At 39.7% G+C, this 23,323-nt stretch overlaps 1 protein-coding gene across 5 annotated transcripts; it reads right to left on the bottom strand.

The window, feature by feature from the left end:
• Window positions 1–4,795: 4,795 nt before the first annotated feature.
• septin6 (septin 6) lies at window positions 4,796–22,974 on the bottom strand. 5 transcript variants are annotated; one of them, XM_076875608.1, is made up of 12 exons: window positions 22,935–22,971; window positions 22,643–22,759; window positions 20,838–20,952; window positions 18,024–18,219; window positions 16,536–16,722; window positions 14,711–14,872; window positions 13,867–13,963; window positions 12,657–12,825; window positions 12,295–12,427; window positions 12,006–12,196; window positions 10,899–10,945; window positions 4,796–5,958 (listed from the first exon to the last, which is right to left on the bottom strand). In XM_076875608.1, the coding sequence occupies exons 2-11, from the start codon at window positions 22,670–22,672 to the stop codon at window positions 10,942–10,944; spliced, it is 1,284 nt and encodes a 427-aa protein (XP_076731723.1). In that variant the 5' UTR covers window positions 22,673–22,759; window positions 22,935–22,971; the 3' UTR covers window positions 4,796–5,958; window positions 10,899–10,941. The 5 variants fall into 5 exon arrangements, with proteins under 5 accessions (XP_076731723.1, XP_004545829.2, XP_004545828.2 ...); XM_004545773.6 differs by lacking the exon at window positions 4,796–5,958 and adding an exon at window positions 7,048–8,989 and having other exon boundaries at window positions 22,935–22,970; XM_004545772.6 differs by lacking the exon at window positions 10,899–10,945 and having other exon boundaries at window positions 22,935–22,970.
• Between the last annotated feature and the right edge of the window lie 349 nt (window positions 22,975–23,323).

The raw sequence follows: 23,323 nt of genomic DNA, 5'->3' as shown, positions 1-23,323 counted from the left end.
TTTTGCAGAAACAAGGTGATTCCCAAAGACTTATTAGCTGAAAACTTGGCTGGAAAGTGGACAATTAGTATAAGACAAATAACAAGTAGAAGGCCTTTGGGAAGGAAAATAATGAATAATCAATAGTATCTGAAAGTCACGCAGGAACTGAGAGACTTCCAATTTAATTTAATGTATCACCTTAAGGTGCTTTATATTGTAATAGAAAACCCCCAGCCTCAAATGACCTTCTATGAGCAAGCACATGGCAACACTGGGAAGGAAAAGCATCCTTTTAACCTCCCACAGAACCAGGCTCAGGGACAGACAGTTATCTCCCACAGCTGGTTGGGAGTCGGGAGGAAGACAGAGATTAATAATAAGTAATGATTTAATGCATCAGATGATCGGTCTGCTAAGTGAAACAGGGAAATGACACAAGAACTGGTCTGAAAACCTCGAACAGGGATTTATGAGTCTAAATTTGAAATCTTTGATTCAAAGTTTGATCACTATGTTGATGTACAAATTACTTTTTAATACACAGTGTTAATACATTTGTTTTTGTCAAATGTCATACAGACTGCCGCGATGTTTTGTTGTTGTTTTGTTTTTCTTGTTACTGTTTGATCTCTTTGCAAAGGTAAATGCAACTTAGGACAACCTGGTTGTGTGTGTCTCAGTTTCTTTCAGATTTCCAGAATGAGCTTGGTTGGTGTCAGAGGTGGGATCTCTTGGCTTTTACTGATCTTGAAAGAAGGCTTTCCAGCCTCTAACCTCATGTATTTGAGAGATGGAGAGCCTGACTATTTGGACCCCAGACCATCTCCATGGGGATTTCTAGGAATGGAGCACATTGTCCTCAAATGGCGAGAGATCTGAAATAAACTGTTAGAATTTAGGGGGACGAAACAGGAAAACAATTGTTTCTCTGTGTTCACATCTGGTCAAAAGGTGATTTCAGGGATGAGTAAATGCTGTGTTCCAGGAACACTGGGAATATTTTTCAAAGAAAGAGAGTAATTGAAGACCGGCTCCTCCTTGCTGAATTGACTGTCCATCAAATTATGGTGAAAAACACTTTGGATTTGTGGTGATGATTGCCTCTAGAATAGAGATCAGGCCCGTCAAATAGACAAAACTGGACATTTGTGAGCGTGGGAAACAAGTCTGATAAAGAAAAATACCAATCAAGAGTTGGATTGTCTCCAAATGTGGTTTATGTGAATAGGATAGTGATCAGGGCTTTTTGTGTTTGGATAAAACATTCTGGATTTCTGCAAGGACAGAAATTCAAGAGATAGAATACAAGAGAAAAAACATGTACAAAATCACCTGAAAGCATTAAATATGTGGAAGTATGAGAAGCTTTGTCAGAGAAAGTTCTTGTCTGTATCTCTCGTTAGAGCCTCAGTCTATTAGAATGGACCATGACCCTGACTCTGGCTCTTCAATGGCTACACCTACTCCACCTCCACCCCCACCATTTAGCAGAGATGACGAGGAGCGCACAGTGCCTGCAGACTCTTCCAGTGATTCATTATCAACCACAGCCTGCCACCGGAGGTTTCATATCCACAAGCTGACTCATCAGAAAGCATGATCGCCTCCACAGCAGAGTTTTCTACCACAGTAAAGTACACCCGACAGCTACACCCAATATGTCCCTTAAATGCCCACAGTTTAAGTGACAAGCACCAATGTACAGCCCCTATTAATCTTTTGACTGTGATCAGAAGCTCATATTAAAGAAGCCAGGAGTCATGACTGGGGAACAAACTATAAACTTCTAGAAGCATCTAGGATCAGACTTCAGCAGACATCACGAATGGGATGATTGTGACAGTGAGGCGCACATGGAGGCCACAACAGCCCTGTGCAAGGTCATGCTGACAATCTCCTCAGAGCCCTACAGAAGAAGACAAAGGACAAGAGCGAACCATTTACCAGTCTATCATTAGATGCTACAGCATCTGGGCCCACACCCCTGACTGCAACTACATATCAAGCTGCTGCTGGAGGAAGAGGTGGCTCCAGAACGGGATGATGTGAACCAGAGAGCTGTTTCAAGTCCCATTAGAGGGGACATTGTGCCTCAGCAGGGACAACCATGCTAACGACAAGTATGGAAATGTGGACTGAGGCTGCTGGGAAGGCAAAAGAGAGATGTGCAGCTACTCTGACTCATCTGACGCTTGAAGATGACAGTACCACCTACAGCACGCATATTAGTATACAGCCCACACTCACACACAAGTTTTTCCCTACCTTCAAGACAAAATTGAGAATTGCCAACTTCTGCAAATCAAGACAAGTGATCCCAGGTAAGGGAGCAAAGTCTCAGCTCTGCTTTGTTGCTTAAGGGGAGAGAGAGAATGCTCAATGTACTCTTCCTGTTTGAGCTTCAGCCATCAACCAATCCCAGGATCAACAAAGCAGTGAGGTGTGATGGACTGACTTACCTGTGTGCACCATGGAAGAAATAAATATCAGTGGACTTTCTATCAGTGTTTGGGTCTAATGTTTATGTCATAAATTTCATGTGTGTGATCAATGAATCAGTGCTAAAAACAAAGGATTGTAAGGGAAAATAGTAGGATTCTGCTGGATTCTTGGAGGATTCTGCTGGATTCTTGACTATACCAAAGACGCTGAATAAAATAAGGATGTGCATAGTTTTAAGCTTGGCCAAAACTTTGGACTCTTTCTCCTGTTCTTGGAGCTGCTACACAGGTTTTATTCCTGTGTTGCAGGGTGTTTGCTGCTCCCGAGGGAGACAGCTGCCATCGAGGAGTGTCACCGACTTAATTTATCGTTGTTCGCTTTATCTGTGTGGTTTTAATGTTGTTTTGTCCACTGATAGTTAAGACTAAGTGTGTAATTATAAGTCAATATGATAATAATAATATGAGAATTTTAGTGTTTTTCATATTTATGTAAGTAGGAGTATTATATAGAAATTGTAGTTTTGTACGTCTTCTAGTTAAAACATTTTTTAATATTCAGGGAGGGAATAAATATTCTCTCTTCTTCATTCAGATAGTTCAGTTGATACAAGCAAAACCAAATTCACCATGTTAGACATATAGATAAACATAAGTATTGCAAAAAATACATTTATAGTATTGTGCAAAATGAATAATTTATAAAGTCCAACCAATAGCAGGCAGTCAAACTTTAGGTACTTGACAGGAAGTTATACTTGCCATTTCTCTGGAGTTAGTCTGTCTTGTCTCCTCTGTCTCTTCACATTATCCTGGATGGACTCCATTATGCAGACATGATCTCTGTGGCTCTGTGTCAGACTGTATGAACCAGTCCTGTTTTGCTTGATACCGAAAACAGTTCTTTCTGACTCCGGTTGCATTTTTCATTTGTTGTTATGTTGCAGAATGAATTTGGGGTTGATGGCACACCTCTCCGAGAACTGCAAGACCAATATGAACTTGAAAACTTAAGACTGTAATGTAGTTGGCTCATTCCATGTTGGTTTTGTCATGTCATCTCCAGATTTGGAGGACCTTAGAAAACACAGTTTTGCAGGTAGTGAGCTGGAATGAGCAGCAATTCAATGCTGCAGGTGGTCAACTATTTTAAAAAGATTAAATAATTTAATCCATAGTATAATCAGTAATAAACATACTGGTTCTTTCTTTCTTTATATGTGCACATCTTTGCTTACACTGCCTCCTTCAGGACAAAGTGGGACAGAACAACTTCTCCATCTGTAAGAGTGGGTATTACCATTACGTTAAGTCTTGGGACATTAAATTTATTTAGCTTATGTCATTTCCACCAAAGCTCCACCCAACTAAATATAGAGGTCTAATCAACCAGTGATAACAACATCTTATATATGCAAAGCTATTGGTAACTGTAGCTGATAAATACAAGTCATAAAGTGAGGCAAACCAGGGAAAAGTGCAATATTTTCCTCTGAATTATATTCTTCCATCCAGTATTTTACAATGTGACATTATAATTTGCTATCATTGTGTATGTAGGGCCTGATAATAGCCCTGGGAATGTTACAGTAGATATGTTTAACAGCAGTTTTAGAATTTATAAATGAAACAATTCTTTGCAAAAAGATTTGTCTCTAATAGTTAGGCTTAGTTTTTGCATCTATGTAAGTTTTCTTTAATTAAAATCGAACATTTCTGTCCACATATCTCTCGTAAATATATATAATAAATCCAGAGAAAGACTTCGAAGCAGATGAACCCTATGAAGAGACACAACTTTAGGATTTGACTGTGGTCATCAAAGAAAGTGAAAATAACAAAGACAAAAACCATTAATGTCACAAAACCCAGTTTGTATCAGTTATTTGTCTTAAAAAGGCATCTAAGATGTAGTTTAGTTTCATTCATTTATAAGTAAATATGTTTAAATAAATTGTGCAATTTTACTTTCCCTTAAAAAAAAAACCTTCATTCATTTTAGTTTCTTTTTTTTTTTTCCTCTACTTGTCTGTGCCTCACAGATTGAGAACCATCTATCCATTTCCTTCCAGTTATCCAAATAGGAGTCACAGAGAGGGCTGGAGCCTACTCCAGCTGTCACGGGACGAGAGGCGAGGTAGACCCTGGTCAGGTGATCAATCTGTCACAGAGCTAACACTTAGAGATGAGTCAATTTAGAATCACCAATGAACCTAAGTCCATGTAAAAAACTCTGAGAGAACATTTACATTCTACAACGAAAGACCCTGTGCTGGATTTGAACCTAGCACCGTCTTGCTGCGAGGCGACAGCCAGTGCTAATCGCATCAGTTTTAGAGCCACTGTTGAAAATGACAGACAGAAGCGTCAAATGTTTGGATCACCTTTTTTATTCAAAATGTACATCAATGGAATCAAACTAAAGTAAGATCCAGAATCATTTGAGGTGTGGGAGAGGTTCTGACTACAAGAGGTGATGACTGATACTAGAAAAAATGTATGGCAATTCCTGACACCAAAATGTTACACTCAGAGTCACGTCCAAAGATCATAGGTAATAAACAACAAGTCTCCACTTCGATACACAAAATATATCCTTATAAATTATATAAATGCTCGAGTATTTTTTTAATACTCCTATCTGGGGTTTCAATTCAACTCCGTCTTATACTAACATTTGGCAAAGTGGGAGCTGAAATCATAGAACAGAGCAAATGTACATGAATTATATGCACCGATTTGAAGAAAACAGCAATGAAGGAAAACAGATAGCAAAACTTTGTTATTTAAGGGTTAAAAACAAGCAGGTCAAAGATCACTGCAGTAATGAAAAAGAGAGAGAGAGAGATGCATGCAAAATATAGAGTAGGCAAGTGAATATTAAAGCACAATGTGTAGTAAAAGGCCATGACATGTGACCTCCATGGTATTCAGCAGTGACATGTAAACATGGGCACCATAAACATTGCTTTGGCTCTTGCATGATTATGACTCTTAATTTAGATGTGCAGAAAACAAGGGAAGAGGACATCCTCATTATACTGTATCACTTTAACACATTACACATAGTTTATTAAGTGCTTCTGTTCTTTTGTTTAAAAGTAAGTCTCGATGATTCACTTTCATTTTATCCTAATGCCTCTGGGTTGAGAATTCTCTTGAACAGATGAGTGCATAGTGCAGGTCACAGCAATTTTATTTCAACTAAAGGTCAAATAATGACTTCCTCTGTGAGTCCTAAAAGTGTGCGAGTCCCACCCGACGACTTCTATGAACTACAAAGAGTCTCTCTATACATTAAGACATGAAAGCAGATTTAAATTGTGCCCGGTTCCTGACCTGCCCAGCTTTTAACCATCCTTAGGTGGTCAGAAATACCATGCGAGTCCACATTAAGGCCGTATTCAACCAAAGGAGATGCAATGGGGAGAGTAAAAGGTTCATACAGCGAGAAAAACAGGAAGAGGTAAAGGGTGCTTAGTTCTTGCTGAAGCTGCAATCCCCTCTTCAGGTGGTCAAGACAGATTAAAAGAAGCTAAAGAGACAAAGAGAAAAGAGCAGGCAGTTAGAGGGAGGAAGCCAAAGCAGACACGCTTACAAATAAAAGATTCAGAAGTGCGATTCATATCAAGGAGAGAAAAACTTTAGGTTTTGAATTAAATCTTAGTGATCATAGTTATTCAAACAATACACTATAGACATAAAACACCCGATTATATTGTGTCCACACCATGATTTTTTTAAAACAGTGAAATAAAAGGTACAGCCCGTGTTACGATCCCACGACTTGTCTGTGGTCATTCAGGTGCACAGAAATTTAAATAAATGAACAGGTGCATGTCTTCTCCATCACAACTGAAGTGGAAAAGGTATTAGTCACAACAACACAAAAAGTAAACATGTAAGCATAAGCAGAGGCAACATATCGTGGATTAGATTGCTCAAAGTGAGTTTAAAGCAGCATTGAAGCACATACACGTTAACACGTATTATAGCAGAGCAGGTAATGTATAAGAAAACCCTGCAGGGATGGGGAGGGGGGGTCCACAGAGCCTCTGGTCACATTTGAGGTACTCAGTACCCACAAAGGCTGGTCCCTTAGCAAAGCTTGAGGGCTGAGGACCTACTCAGTGCAGAGCCAGGGATTACTGCAAAGGAAAGTGAAACCACACAGACCAATGAGCTGAGGATTGCAAGGAAGGAAAGGATCTTCTGTTGAAGTACTTTGACCCTGGTATCATGTGGAATTATGTGAGTTAAGGCAGGAGTACTTTCAACCCAAGACAATTCCCTCTTTCAAGAGGTGATAAAAGTAACCCTGAACCTTGAAGTGGTAGAACAATAAAGTATAAACTAAGTCAGCAGGCGCCTATTTGATCTGAGGGCCATGAAATAAACACACCTAAAGATCTTCTTTCAATAAAAAATGTTAAGCAAAGCTAGGACAGCAGCTGGCCAATGAACTTGCACAAGTACAACCTACTGGCACCAACATTTGTTCACTGTAAGCCCCTGATAAATGAAATATAACTATTTCATCCATTTATTAAATAAACCTTGATTTAATTTCCTAAAAATAAAGTAATGTTTGTCATAGACAATGATTATGTTCACAGGTATAATATATGGTGAAAAATTGGCCTTTATTTTATTAAAATTTTCTTTAATATATGCGTAACACTGATACAAATAACACTGGTCCCTGCAGGACAATTGACATTAAGATGATTGACTTTTAAAATGTGCCTTCATATTGAGAACAATAAGAAAAAAGAAAGTTACAATTGCACTTACAACATTAATATATAGTATGTAAAAAACCATCACATTCAGGTATAAAATATTAAAAGTGCAAATGTGAAAGCTAATACAACGATGCACAAAACACATGATGATGAATGAGGTATGGGAGAAGTGGCAAAGAGAGGAGGCTCACATCTGTTCATGCATGAGGCTGAAGAGAAACAACATCAGCAAGGGGACATTAAGAAAGTAAATCTCCATTTTATTTTTTATTGTTTAAAATGTCTTTATAATTCTTAAAGAAAAACAATGTAATGTGGTTACATTCTGCAATTAATTTACAGTGCCGGGAAGCACCTTTCTTATCATTCAAACTGCTTTTACAAGCAAGAAACTGTAATACAGTATGAATTTTATCTAGTTACAGCTGAGTTGTTGACTCTTGTATTGCTGAAGCTTCACATAAAAACAAACAAACAAACAAAACTTCACTTACTAAAATTATAGACTGTATATAAAAGAGAGCCATAGCTGCTGTGACATCAGTGGTTTGTAAAGCCCCGCCCACAAGAACTGGGATTGGAATTTGGAAACTAGCAATCGCAAGAAACTGCAACGCTCATACAGTAATAATTTGTTGCCCTAAAGTAGATCTCACTTAACCTATATTGTGATTTATACCGTAAACTCGTAGAGAATGTTTTTATTGAGGTATTAAACATTTATGCAATTATACTTCTTTTTATCAGCAGAGGAACTGCCCCCTAATGGCCATTGAAAAGAATGCAGACGTAATCCACTTTCGCTTTGACTTTACATTTTAAATCCTGAAGATACACCTATCTTTTATATACAGTGTATGATGAAAGCACACGGTGGCTTTTATTGTGAAGGAGATTAATCAAAGGAGACTAATCAAAATTTTATCTACAAGAGAAGCAACTTTACTCCCTGCTAACAATTTGAACAACATAACATGAGACAAATTGACAGATTTTAAATATCTACATCAAGACAAGGTTTTTTGGCTGCACAATAACGGACACAGAACGGACACGGGCTGCTTTTCTGTCGCACTTCTAAAAAAGAAGGTGCTTGTTGTAGCACAAAACTCTACTTCCTGTTACCACTTTAACCACAGGTGTCACCAAATAAGCAAGAAGTGATTAGCCTATCAGAAACCCAATGATTAACTACTTGAAGTGTGCTTTTCTTCAGCAAGACATTTTCTTGAAATGCAGCAATTTCAGACACCACAGTTTCATGGAGGCGGTTTAAAAAAAACAACATTACTAAGTCTACTGCTTTTCTTCAATCTCACAGTCAATCTGCCTTCATATTAATAACAGTCTATTCTTGTAAAGTCTGAAATCCAAAACAGATTTCTCATCCTTCATGCTTCAGTCCCATTGTTTTAATGCATGTTTCCATTTAGCCTCAGTACATTTCTGCCCATCACTACAGTAGTCATGTATGTTAATATCTTTTTAAAAGCTCACATCATGCAAAAAGTCACTAAATATTAAAAAAACAAAAAACAAACATGGAATGCATTTTGTAAATTTGCATAAAAAGAGAAGCCGAATAATTGCTTGTACAACCCACACAACTGACAAGCATCATTCAGCATGAAAAAAACAAAAGAGTAAGTCAAACTGATAGCAATGCCCAGCGTCTTCCACAGAGCAGGGAGGGGCATGTGGAGGGTTGGATTATGGGGTAATGTGAGGGTGAGGAAGGGGTACTGTAAAGGATGATGGGGTTGGAAACTCATTCACAGCAGGATGGCCACAAGGGAGCACTTTTTCTACAGGAATCCTTAGCTGGAAATAAGAGAGAAGGGCTGTTATTGCTTTCTTGGAGTTAAAACATCATCACAAGACAGTTTCACACAGGTGACATCACATCAACATTAGTTATCAGGGGGCGCTGACGGGGAAAACATGCTTCTTAAGGCAACTCAAAAGGACTGAGTGCAGAGGTGAGGATGTGAGTACAGCTGTCTATTTGTTTGAATCGGACAGTTAAATAAATCTTTTTCTTTCTTTTCAGGTTTTCCTCCCTCCCTTGAGTTTCAAACAGCGGGTCTTATTGTCTTCCTCGAGCCTTGCTCGTCAAACACCATCTTGTTTCCAGCTTTTTTAAGAGCTCTGAAATGCTTGTGGAGTTTACAGATTGCAAGACAGATGTCTTTATTCACTTCTACCCTCCCCAGTGGTTGAGTCTTAACAACATGTCCCTCTGTGGATTTGGCTTTTGAATCCACAAAAGTGGGGTGGGGTGGTGGTGGGAGTGGGGGTCGTCATATGGCTCTGGCTGATCAACAAAACATGTCATCTCTGTAAACAGAGAAGGGCCCTGAGGCTGCTAGCTGCTCTGGTGTGACCCGTTAGTTTCAGTTACTCTTCAGTTCAGCCTTGAATGAGTCTTTGTGCAAAGTCAGGGAAGGGCCACGAGAAAAAGAGACTGTTGTGCTTTTTGGGAGGCAGATGGAACAGTACATCAAATGGATGGGTGGGGATCTAATAAAGTGGCTGATTTAGAAGCTGGCAGAAGGACGGTAAACACTGCCAACTCAAGGATAGGATCGGCACAGATGTTTCCATGAAGTACTGCAAATCTGTGGCAATAAAATGCTACATTTGGATTAGCCATTTCTCAAACAGTGACGTGCTTAAATAACTTAAATGGGCAAATTAAATCCATGCAAATTAGAGGAGATTTAACAGCTTTATAAATCTTCAGATTGTGTTTACATATTCAGATTCAGAGAAGTATTTGGCTGCACAGTTTGACAGCCACTAATGCTTCAGTTTCATTTCTGGTTAACTTGTACTACTTATCAGTCAATCGTCTGAAGTACAAAATGTCAGATAATGAAAATGTTGCCTTTTCAAAGTCAAATAAAATGTTGCGAGCTCCATCAATGTTCTGTTAATCTGGGCCTGGGTCACGATGGCAGCACTCTCAGGAAAGATGCCTAGACATTCCTCTCCCCAGCCAACAATTCTAGCTACAGTAGGGATGCAGGGGCATTCCCAAACCATCCAACAGACATAATCTCTCCAGCATGTTCTGGGTTACCTCCCATTAGTACTCAGACACATCTCCTATGCGGCGTCCAGAATGCCTTGTGATCAGAAGCACAAACCACTTCAACTGGCTCCTTTCCACACAGAGGAGTTGCAGCTCTACTCTGTGCTGCATCTTCCCAGACATCCAGACACTCTTGGCTGCTACACACAGCTTGTGGTCCTATGAAGGTGGGAAAGTAGATCAACTGTCTTCACTACAACAGCCAAGTAAAGTGTCTGCATCGCTGCAGACACGCACCAATTTGACAGTCTTCTGTTCCATTCTCCCCTCACTCGTGAACAACACCCCAAGATACTCAAAAACTCTCCCACTTGGGACAGCAACTCCTCCCTTTTGCCCAGAGTGGGCACTCCACCCATGTCCAGCTGAGAACCATGGCCTCAGATTTGGAGATGCTAGATGCTCACACTCAGCTGCAAAGTGCCCCGGTGCGAGCTGAAAATGATCAAAAGCTGAGAGGTGATCCTGAGACCACCAAACCAGAGAACCAGTGTCATAAAAATCTATGAATCAGTGACAAAGGGCCGTTCTGGTGGAGTTAATAATGATTCCCGAATTGCAGAAGCTTCAGAATTTTATTATTTATATATATTTTTTCACATCTGTTGGCGGTGTAACTCAAGAAGGGGGTCTTACCCGAAAAGGTGCCTCACGCAGCATGCAGCAAGTGTGGGAGGAGTTAACTGGAAAACATTACGGATGCAACATAGGTGACACATGCACTCACAGGACACATTCAAAACACAACATTCATCATAAATAACTGTCTCCCGGAGACTGAAAAGAACTTGATTATTAGACCCCGCTAGTCAGATTTAATTTGTGACCTTGAGACAGAGCCTAAAAAAGAAAATTAGAATGGCTGTGAAGAAAATCAATTAGCAAGAAGGAAATAAAGCAACAAGAAACCTCTCAGTGCAAGTGTCTTCTTCCTTTTCCAACGGGCACATCAGCTTTAACACAACCAGGAGTTGATTAGCACCATGAAGGGACCAACAATGTCAATAACACATCAGGCTGCACACGCAATACCAGCCTCAGCCTCACTAAACTTGTGGTATAAGCAAAAGCATGTCAGATCTATTACCAAAGCATTTGGAAAAGTGTATAAAGTATTGGCACATGTGTGTAAAGTTGTTTACACACATGTATTGAGAGCGTTTGATTCTGTGGTGAACCAGCAGCAGCGCTTAATTGCAGAGCAATGATTTCTGACTGAAATTCATTCATCTAACTCTGCTGACAGTTGGCTACTTTTCAACTATTTAGATGAGGACAGATTGTAATTTTCACCAGTCTCCCTCCCCTCTCTTCTCCTCTTATTTCTCCACACTGGCGATGAGTTATAGTCAGCTCACTTAGCGTGGAATTTAGTACTAACTACAATCTCTATTATTATATGGAGGGAAAACTGGAACATTCATCTGCCTCTGTGAATTAAAGAGCAGTGTCAAAGTCTGCTTATAAGGGTTTGCCTGAGCCTGTCAGCTATACAAATCTAATATGGATTAGCATCAAATTACACAAATCCACGGTGGGTTATTAACCAGTGGTGGCAGATAAACCACTGAGATATTGATATGACAGTTCCAATACATACTGATATAAAACCTTGAAGTCAGTTATTTTATCACTGGCTTGTCAACACCCTCCCAAATTCATTTCATACTCCATTTCCTGTAGTCACACAGCCAATGGTACACCTGTGAGGGTAAAGCCACAGAGCGGGATAACAATACTCACTTTTTCCTCTCTTTGTCCCTCTTGAGTGTGGTGGAGCCCCCTGCCTGCTGGGCTTGATTCTGCAAGAGCTCTGCAGCAGTCTTTTTCTGTTTGAATGTGTTGACCTCATCGTCCAGAGTCTTCTTCTTTTCTTCCAGCTTCTTTTTCTCGTCCTGGTGGAGTTTCTTCAGACGGTCGAATTTCTCGTGCAGCTACGTGACAAGAAACAGACACAGTTGTTTTGTGTTTTAAAAACAAAGCAGAAATATATCTGGCTCACATAAACACTGGTTATGCTGCTGATACTTACCTCTTTCTCTGCTTCTTTGAGCTCAGCCTCCTTCTCTTTAACTCTTTGGACAAACATTTGCCTCATTTCTTCTTCCTTCTTTTGCAGTTCTCCCATGAACTCGTTCCTCTTAGCTTCATATGTTTCCTGCAGACTGGCAGAGGAAAATGACAGAGGGAAGAAATATGAGCAATAGAAACAGTAAAGCAAATCTCTTATAAGATAAATTTAGCATATTTTATAAAACCATTCAAGATTTTAACCTCCATACTATGAAAACTTTCACAGTTACAGGCCCCCAAAGTGTAAAAAGTAAATGGGAGGTTGGGGGTAGAAATAAGATGATGAATGCAAAAATCAGCTGCAATAAAGGAGTCTGCTACCTGAAGGGCTTGCTGTCAGGATCCGTGTCCTTGAACCCCATTTCCTCCAATTTACATCTCCGATAGAGTTCATAGTGACGCGTGTGAGTCTGCTCTCGCAGGTCCTCCATGTTAACTCTGATCAGCATTTCCCGCAGTTTGACAAAGTCACAGTGAGTCTCATTTTCCACTGTGAGAAACAGAACACAGGGACTTAGTGCATGTCTCACAGAACAAACTAGAACGCATGCTAAAGCTACAGTATAAAGTAAATCAAACAAACTGCAGCAGTATAAAAAGGCAGTGTTCATGTCCTGTGTTTTCTGTATTGATTTTTGGTGCTGGACTGAGCCGAGCTGCATGCCTCCACAGGACATGTGACACCATGTGAGTATGCATGAAGACAGTCTGGGGTAAACAGACCCAGTGTTTGATAAAAAGCCTTCTTCAGTCATAAATATTATACACTGCAGGCCATTCGCATTAAAACGGCGGTGTGGGTTTCATTGTTTTGGCAGCAATCCAGCACACTGAATTTTAAATGAAGTGTTAATGATATGGGAAAAACGCTGACTTTAAGCTTTGGGGTTTTTTGATGTAATCCACATAAATATTAGACACACATCGTGGGAAATGCATCTCATATGGCTGCTTGTATAAAAGGATAGAATTTCTAAAGGGATTACACCAAAATTAAAGCAAATTTAGCAGAAAATTGTTGTTGTTTTTAAAATAAAGACTTCAGGGTGTTTTTTATGTTTGATAGCATTATAAAGTAGACATAACAAGAAACGAGAAGAGCAGTCATACTGCAAGCATTTAAGCTGCGTGTGTTGAATAAGACCGAATCATATAAACATCTGCCCACATGCATGCATACACATTTGATAATAACAGCAAGCACGTGTCTGTAACAAACGGCATAGGAGCAAATCAGTGCAACTGGAGTTAAAGTATTGACAGTTCTGTCTACTTCACATACATTAACCACACCATTGATCAAGGAGGTCAATAAAAGCGACATAAAATTCCTTTATGGGCTAAAAGCTGGTGCTGCAATGATTTACAGCGTGATGGCAGTGATGGAACTGCAGGTTATATAACGGGTTATCAGCTAGTCTGTAGCAGCTATTTGAGTTGAGCAGAAATATAAGGGGAGGGAGTGGCTAGAGCAGCTGTGATGAGAAGGAGCATGCTCTCATTTCCTGTGCAGGATGTAACCCGGGCTTACCCTGCACCGTTCCCCAGGGGTACTGCCGGGCCTTCACCATCTTGTTCCCAATCTTGACTTCCTCTGTGCTCCCCACCACGGCAAAGGGCAAATGGCTCTGTGAAGCGTAAAGAAAAGCACGGTTGGTGTGCTGCCAAACACACACTCTGCAAATTCTCCACAGCTTCTCTCCACACACAAAGTAAATAAATAAATCAAACACCTTTTTGTTACCAAGAAATCCAGAAGTATTTGTGCTGCCGGCGTACGTCGATTCCATTATTTCAACTTACACAAGCTGATCATTAAGAACTTGTTTTTCCAGACAGCAAGTACTACAATAAAGATTTATGATGTCTCAGAACAGAGTTGAGGTCAGGCTGTGCAAACATGAGAGGAGAGGCTGCAGTTTAATAGAATCAGTTAAGGATAGTTAAGGAATTTGCACAGATCAGGACTAATAAACATCTAAGTGAGCCTTGAATTATCTGTCAGTGCACACAGGCCCTTTCCCACACTGCAGGTTTCCTGCAGAGCGAACTGAACACTCTGCCGTGCTGCGACAGCGGCTTCCTGACAGACTAAGGAGACACGTACAAAATCTGCCCCGACTCCACATCACAAGTTGTTACGCTGGTAAAATAAATTAGAATTAAGCAGCGTAGCTACATCCGTCTGCTCCCTTAGTCACACAGGGTCGCCACAGCAGGTAGCTCCACACGTTTGATTTGGCAGACTCTTTAATCCCAGATGCCCTTCCCGACACAACCCTGAAGGCATTCGTGTCCCCCTCCATGACTGAACTGTGGATCTTTTGCTTAGGTTAGCTGAATGTGTAACGCACAACAGTAGAAATGAGCCTTACGTTCATGGTGGAGTTGATCTCGGCCACGGATTCGTCATCGGTGGGGAACTGGTAGATCTGCACTCCGTTGCTGACCAGCTCACTGGTGATTTTGATTTTGAACTTGGCCAGCTCACTCTTCGAGATAGCATCTGACTTGGCGATGATTGGGATAATATTGACCTGCAGTTAAGAAATGAGGCGAGCATTCATGTAGTTATCACAATAGCGCAATAAGGTGAAGTGAAATATTTCAGACATTCAGCTAAATATAGTTTCACAGCTAGTTTCACAGCCTTTCCCCTTCTGTAGTCCAAATTTAGAAAGTAGTTGATTTATTAAAAAAACTCTTAAGCTGTAGCTAGAATTAAGTAATATTACAGTTTAAGAACAGAGTGCATAACACTTTTTCTTATACATGGCTTCCACTCATATATTCCCAAAGACTGCAGTAGTAATTTAAAAGAAAATGTGAAAAATGATAGGGGTACTGTTTGCTTTAACATTCAGAGAGTATAAGCAAAGTCAATACAGACAAAAGCTAAAACTCCAATCAAGAGATAAACAGAATCACTGTGGTTGTCAACTTAACTCAGGTTTCCTTTATATAAAAAGGGTGAATTTGATGCTTCATTTGATTCTTCTGCACAAAATGCACTAATCACATGCTTCCTGTTTCATTTAAGACGAACATACCACAGAGGAATACAGAAACGATGAAAATAACTTCTTTCATCACATGTGAATCTCCATTGCTCACAAATCAGGAGATCAATTAGTGAAAAGGTCATGATTTTTACACTCGATTTAAGTCAAAACAAATTTGCTGTCCACTCATGTGATAAAGCCAGGTTCAAAGAAAGCATCTTTTTGACATTAAATGCACTGGCTTTAGGTTTTAATATATAAATTATAAAATATCATCTCGATTCATACTTCCCCCTCAGAGAGGACAGAAACATAATCTTAAGTACAGAGATAAAAATAGTAAAAGCAGCACAGAAAGTGAAAGCTTTCGTGTTATGTCTCAGATCACAGAAAGTTTCTCCAACCGTGGACATATATGTTACCCAAACAGTGATAATTCTAGGGAGGTGGGGAAAAACAGGCACAATCACCGTCGTATATAAATTACAGCTGACAGGTGGAAAATAACATTTCACTCCTACACAACTATTTTACAGTGCTGTGTCAGCCCACACAACCCCTGATTTTATTTATTATTATTTGAATGTGGGCCCCTTTCACTAAAAGCAAGGGATGCTCCGGGTCATGTGAACAAAAATATCTTAGTGCATCCCTTCGTCTGGTGAGGATTCAAAGTCTAGCTCGAGGACACTTCAGCAGAGCGCTGTTTGAATGTGCTCCTAGGTGAACGTGTAAACAGAGGAGGCTCTGCTCTAGATCACGCTGCTGTGAATGCTTGCTGGAGGGCACAGCTGCTCTGGCAAACGCTAGGCTGGTTCTTTGTGCAAAAGCCATGAGGGCCATGCAAATAAGCTGATGGGAAAGGACCTCACAAAAACCAGGCTTCAGTCACTGAGCAGACTGCATTTCACAGCTGACCTACACCGACGCAGCAACAAGCCCGAGCCAATTTACATTCAAGCAGATGGAAAGGGTTTATGGCCTATGACTGAAGAAGGCAGATTCAATGACACAGTCATGCAGTGTCAGAGCACATACCTACAGCATATCTACGACACGCTACTCAATAAACAGATATTCTGTAAGATCATTCAGCTGCAGCACAACTGTTACATAATAGAAACAATCCTAAACATCTTCTAGTGGACTCTTTGACACAAAAACAACTAAAGATGACACTCAGTGAAGTGAAGCTGACCTTGCTATCAAGTTTTTTCATGGTCACCAGATCCAGCGATTTGAGCGAGTGTCCCGTTGGAGCGATGAAGTACAGGCACGCATGGATGCGGGTGTCGTGGTAGCTGTGTAGCGTGCGCTTGATTTTCAGCTCTTCCTGTAGATATGCTTCAAACTGGGCATCAATAAACTCCACAATGGACTTGTAGCTGTTAAAAGATGAGGGACAGAGAAGATTTTTTCAACACACCACAGCATCTGAAACCAGCAAATATTAAGCATTTTTTTCAAATATAAGCTACATTTCTTATCTAAATAGTAAGGTATTAATATTCAGGATATCAGCGAATCATTGCAGCACTAGAGTCACTGTTATCTGTGGAAGGCCCGAAAGTATACTGAGAGTATAGCAACACAGAAGACAACTGTGAGTTCTAAAGACTTTGTCTCCTCTGGGAAAATCATGTAGGAACATCTCTTATACTTTTATTATAATCATTATCCAACAATCTGCAAGGAACCTAGCAGAGTAAAAGTCCACTACAAAAAGAGTCCGATCAGATTGGGAGATTTGAGTTGTCACATGTTTCTCCTCATGGTAATTTCAACAAAACTTTAGGGCTGCAGTGCATGTGTGAAGACGCCTGCAGTCAGAACATGTGAGAGCAACTACCTGGTAAACATGATTAATTTTTAACTAACTTTACAGAAGCAATGATCAATTTTGCCGTGTGTTAGGACAGACCGTCTTATCTGAGGAGGTTTAGTCTAAAGCAGGGAGATTTCAAGTCATACTTTATACTCATGCCAGGTCAGATTCTTGATGTTTGTAGTTTTAGAGTATTTGATTTATCCAATAACTAATTCAATCTTATCTGCAATGACACATGCGAGAGAAAATGAACAAAAGAGAAAGATGTTGGCCGGTTTATTGAGGACTACAGGAAGCTTCAAAAGGCATCCACTCTTTCCAGAAAACAGACCCATAAACACTGTGAAAAAACCCCCACAGCTTATGTAGAAAGTATAGGATATTCTGCCTGCAGCAGTGTATAAGATAGTTTAACCCCATGTTACTTCCCCTGGGATTTCCAACAATTGCAGGATTCCCATTGTACAGAGCTTACAAAGTTCACACAGTCTCCTCCTCTTCCTCAACTTACCCTCTGCATCACACTTAAGGTTTGGTAACAAAATCGTGGGTGTACACAGCAGCTTAAGTGTCATATCCTAAGGCTGTGATTTGCTTCTCATGCCAGACAGGAAAGCAGCTACATCTTAATTTCTGTTTCCCAAAACTGATGAGGAAACTACTTCACTTTAGACATCTGATGAAAGAAAGTTAAGCAACGAATGACACATAAGCTGCGGAGAGGCTTTAAGTACTCCCAAGATGTCAGGTTTGTCTGGGATGTATATTGCTCCCACTGAAAGATCCAAATAAAAGAAAGTTCTGGAGTTTGACGTCGCCCTCTCTCAAAGATGAAGCAGCTAAGAGTGGCTGACTTACCTGTCTTCTTTATTGATCTGGTCTCCAAAGCCCACGGTGTTGACAACAGTGAGTTTGAGGCGCACGTTGCTCTCCTGAAGTTCATAGGTGTTGGACTTGAGTGTGACTCCCGGCTGGTTGTGCTGGGTGGGCTCACCTTCAAACTTGGTGTTGAACAGCGTATCCATCAGAGTGGACTTACCCAAACCCGTCTCACCTGCACAACAAACAGAAAATACATCAAGTTACTATCTTCATCTTACAATTACATCATTCAAATCACATAAAAAGGACCTCTTCATCTTTACTTACAGGGCAGTTGCTATTATTTCACTAACTGGAAAAAACTCCCAAACCAAAAGGAATTTAATGGCAGGCCCTTTTCTTTGATCAGCTTTTGATATATTTCAGCTCAAGCCACTCTCTCTGACACTACAGTTGTGTAACTCAAGCAAAAAGAAAAAAAAATGGTGCCTGATAATGTTAGAGTACATTAAAAACAGCATATTGAATATGCTTAAAACAGAGTGTATTACTCTCAAATGCTTAAAGCCACAAAAACAGCAGCAGTAGCTGCTATGTAATGTACTGACATCCATTTACTGTTAGATGACTCAGATACTGAGCTCCATCTGTAAGAAAATCTATTTTTATTCATTATAGCCTGACCTACAGTCCAACCATGTTAGCCCATTTTTGTGGGACATCTTACAACATCCCTATTTTTCTCTGATAGCACAAGCACACAGACACATCTTTCTGAGCAAAGCTCAGTTCACAACAGTTAAAATTTTGCATCTTGTTTGAAGAAAGTGAAGAACACATAGAAAGGACAGGATGGGTCAATGTGTGAAGTAAAGGTCAAAAATAACACAACAGAAACATTCTGCAGACATACCAGTCATCTTTGAGGCACACATCGTCACATTTTTGCTTGAGTCATACAGCAGTGCTTACAGTTTGGAACAAAACTGGTTTTTCTGCAGCATTGTCTTTGCATCCATATTTTGATTGGATTGTACTAATGTTTTTATAGATTATTTGGAAAAACTGGCAGTCAAAAAGCATTAAAAAGTAACATTATGAGAAAAAACACACATTTCACTCCACTCCCGAGTATAAATAGAATCTAGAGGATGTGTTTAGCTCGAAACTCAAAAGCCTGTCGCTCGTGCCCACCAATCATTTCATCATCAAAAAGTCTTAAGTGGACATATTATGCTCATTTCCAGGCCCATATGTTCATTCTTGCACTTTACTAGAGTATCTTTGCATGTTAACAGTTTAGAGTAATCCCTCAGTTTATTCTTTGTCTGTATTAAATCTTTTTAACTCCTCCCATGTTCCCTTTAAGCCACCCCCCTTCTGATTGTTTGCCCCTTGCAAGAAAAAAAACAGCAGGTTTGAACAGCAGATGGGCTGTGTGCCCGAGATAACCACATTACAGATATCCCCTTTAAGTGACATTGTAAAGAGCCGAGAGTTTATGGACATGGATTACTTGTATATACAGTGATCTCATGATCTGAAACCTTTGCCTGGTTTAATATGAACATGCACCTGTAGAAAATATGAGACAAATGCATAACAGGTCTAGTTTAAAATATATAAACAGAGGGTAGTAATGTAACGTAATCTAATTTGCAGCATATCACAAAAACACATTGTATTCAAGGTTAAGGGGAACTATCAGAGTTCCCACAGCTTTCTATGGTTTTAAATGTTATAGCTCTGCCATCAGAGATGTTTAGTTAAATATTCAAGCAAGAATGCTGAAGTTAGTCACAAAGCAAGTTCCCCCACAAAAGAAGATCTCATTGTTTTACTGCTATTACATCCACTGCAGTTTACCTTTTTTGTTTTTGCTAACTCACTGCCGAGCTGATGACTGATGAATATTTTTGAATGTTGTAGTCTGCTAAGACTCATCTTTCATGTTACTTCCTGTGCTGCTCTGCACATATTTTATTGCTTTCTGGACATTTAACATGTTCCAGAACGGAAACCCTAATGAAAAGATGTTTGTATTTTCAAACAAAAACATAATATGAATACTTCTGATTTCTATAAATACAGTATCATAAACTATGACCTCCACCTTTCTCCCATTTTATTACTTACTGTTTTTCTTCCTGCCTGTCAACTCTGGCACTGACATATTACACATGCCTAACCTGAACAATAATAGAAACGATTAAATAAATATATAAATAAAAAGGAAAAGACAAACAAGAGGAGCCTATACAGAGTTCTGAAAATGCAAATACGTTTGACATAATGGCACATTCAGATCCTGTTTCTGAGTGCAAGTACTGCCAGACATGACAGGCCTTTACAAAAATACTATAACCTCCACAATTGCAACAAAATGCCATCTAAATAAATTGAACATTATTTTCTCCATTCAGCTAGGGCTGCTGAATGGCTGTATTAGATTAGTTTTAGTGGGATGCTAATAAATTGGCAACTGAGTGCACATAATTGAATACTTCCAGCACTTAATAAGGCTGATGTGACTTGGTTCTCCAGTCTAAAATTAAACTTGTAGGGCATCATTTCTGACTGTCCTCTACATCCTGGAGAAGGCTTGTATCCTGCATTCAGTGTTGCATTTTTTTTTTTTAAACAGCCATGCATATTCAAATTAAATAACCACCAGCAGACACTTGACTTTCCTGAACTGAGAGCATCTTACTCATTACAGTAACCAAAGCAAGCAAAAAGGAAACTGAGAGTCAAACACTGAGCAGCTTTTTGTCTTGTGGAAACACTTGAACTGAAGCAAAGACATTGTGCCTGAAGACATAGAGAGGAAATCTCACATGACACACTCACCAACACAGAGGATGTTGAAGCAAAATCCGTGGTTGACAGACTTGTTGACCAGCTGGTCAGGCATGCTGTCAAAGCCGACATGGCCCGATAGAGGGACAGCACGAGCTCCTTCACCCTAAAAACAAAAGACATAAAGCAACAAGTCAGTGCCTTTCGATCACTAAACGCCTTCCACGTCTGTAAGCACGTGCAGGATTCCTTCTAACGTGCTGAAATATGCATCGTAACGACAGCTGTCCTGTGTAAATAAAACCGTACCATGCCTTCGACCATTTTTTGATCACGTTAGTCTTTGACAATGAGTTCAGGTGCAGTGCTAACTCACTTCCTGCTTCCTGAGCTGTGACTTTCTTCCACAGACGAGACAGTTAGAAACCACAATGTACATATATGGAAAGGTACTGCTGTTTGTGTCAAGACAGAGCGTTTAGAAAAATTTGGAAAAAAAAAGCTTACTGTTTAAAAATTAAAAAAAGAAAAGAAAAACGGATAAAAGCATTAGCATTACTGGCACTGAGTTTTTTGGTTTTTTTTAAAAACTTCCTCTTCTGAGCCTATTTCACTTCCATTCACTCTATCACACTGTTTATAGACAACCTGTATCTGGACCACTAAACACAACAAGTGTAAAAACACTGTTGTTACATATGTGTGTGGGTGTGTGGCTGCTGGTAAGCATCTCCATCAGTGTGAACCTCCTTTCTGCAGCCTACGTTTTGCAGGAAAACAAAAAATGTAGATTATATGGCAAAAGAAAGAATATCTCAACCATCTCAACCTCAGACAACCAGCTATTATGTGGCTTAACATAACACACTGTTGCAGTCCAATGTGGTGAAGATTTCTGGGAGGAAAAACACTCTGTTTTAGACTCAATTTAAAATAACTGAGCAAGCTGAGGGCACTAAACAGTTGTGGATTATTTGGATGGCTGAAATTGGGTTTAAACAGCTGAGGGAGTGTTTGGAAAACTGGACAACCAGCCCTATACTCTTCAGCTGCAAGTGCAACATTCCTGAGACCATTCCCGCTTTTCATGACACTCACAGCCAAGTTACACACAGTGAGCGGGTTTCCATTCACTAGATATGGATATCAAACTGTAAAACCTTGTTATTCTCAGCCCTCCCTCTGGGTTACGCGGCTTCTTTCCAAGCCCCCCTCCCAAAAAAGGCAAACTTAGACCACGATTTGTACATTGCACGGCCAAATGTCTACAAGGACCTACGATCTATTTGTCCGTAATATTCATTAAGACAACGCCCGGAAAACAAAGTTGACGGGTCTTGCATAAAACAACATAACGGAAATGAGCATCGTAGCCGTGCCGAAATGGGGGCGTTCAGAATGAATGGCCTACCTATGGCTCTGTAACAGCCTCTCGTTTTTATGTGAGATAATAGATAAGTCGGTTACTTTAAATTTTAAATGTCTTAATCTGTTAATTCCGTTTACAGGGTAATTTAGGTTTTTACCAGTACAGGAAATCTGCAGGCGTTAGCATACCAAAATGAAAATATTCTACCGTTGAGCTTCGACTGTTGAGTGCTGGGCCTTAATTTGATATCTGGTTAAATTTTGTTTTTATACCGTGTTTAGGGACGCATAATCAGATTTCTATTAGCTCTAATTATAATTGATCTAATTAAGCCACGGTACACTGGATTTGGATGGAATAGCCACGAAAAACGGATGGTGGCTGGGTAAATCTGCTTGAAATTATACACTCTTCTGCGAAACGCTTGATCCATAACAAAAATATATAAGATAAATACATGAATTCCAGTGTGAAACAGGCTACTTACCGCTTGCCTTGCTATCTCGGTTGACGCCATAGTAGCTGCTGTTAGCCGGAGGACGAAACCTCTGCTGCTCTGTTTAGCAAAGGAAGCTGCACCGTTACCGTTACACCGAAAGATGGCCTAGCAGGAATGTACCACAAACCAATGCGCTTTTAGATATGATATTTTTAAAAACTGCACCCATATTATGTATTTCTTACTTATCAAATATAAGCTACAGGCATACTCCAAATGATTTATTTAGAATTTTGCTTCGTAAAAATAATAAAGATATAAATAAAACTATTTACTGTACCCCCTCAGGATGTCGCCATGGTTCCGTCTGGTGGTAGAGACGGCGATCTGCAGTCAGTAAACGACACATTCGTGTCAGTTAAGAATAAACGGTAAAACCAACGCGGCAACGACCAGTCAAGGAAACTTTTTAAAGTGTTTATATAACTTCAAAAAATTAAGCACTGTCTCAAACACACTTAGGAGATGTATGTAAGCACGGGAAGTAATGTTTATGGGTTTTACGTGAGAACTAACACGAATTCCAAATAAAGATCAGGGCTGTATTTCCTAAATACGTAATTGATTTAGGGTTATTGTTGTTTTACCATTAATTAATACATGATTATAAATATGTGCCGTGCATGATATAAATATGATAGCAATATTAAAGCATTTCTGTTGGCAGAT

Source organism: Maylandia zebra, linkage group LG2, assembly GCF_041146795.1.
Source record: "Maylandia zebra isolate NMK-2024a linkage group LG2, Mzebra_GT3a, whole genome shotgun sequence".
NCBI classification, from domain to species: domain Eukaryota; kingdom Metazoa; phylum Chordata; class Actinopteri; order Cichliformes; family Cichlidae; genus Maylandia; species Maylandia zebra.
The sequence above is the reverse complement of the archived record's forward strand: the minus strand, read 5'-3'. Positions and strand labels throughout refer to the sequence as shown.

Coding starts and splice junctions, on each gene's coding strand:
- septin6 (XM_004545771.5), bottom strand. CDS start 22,672: ATGGCGTCAACCGAGATAGCAAGGCAAGCG. Junction 12,826..13,866: donor CCCCTGGGGAACGGTGCAGG/GTAAGCCCGGGT, acceptor TGTTTCTCACAG/TGGAAAATGAGACTCACTGT. Junction 12,428..12,656: donor CCTGACAGCAAGCCCTTCAG/GTAGCAGACTCC, acceptor TTCCTCTGCCAG/TCTGCAGGAAACATATGAAG.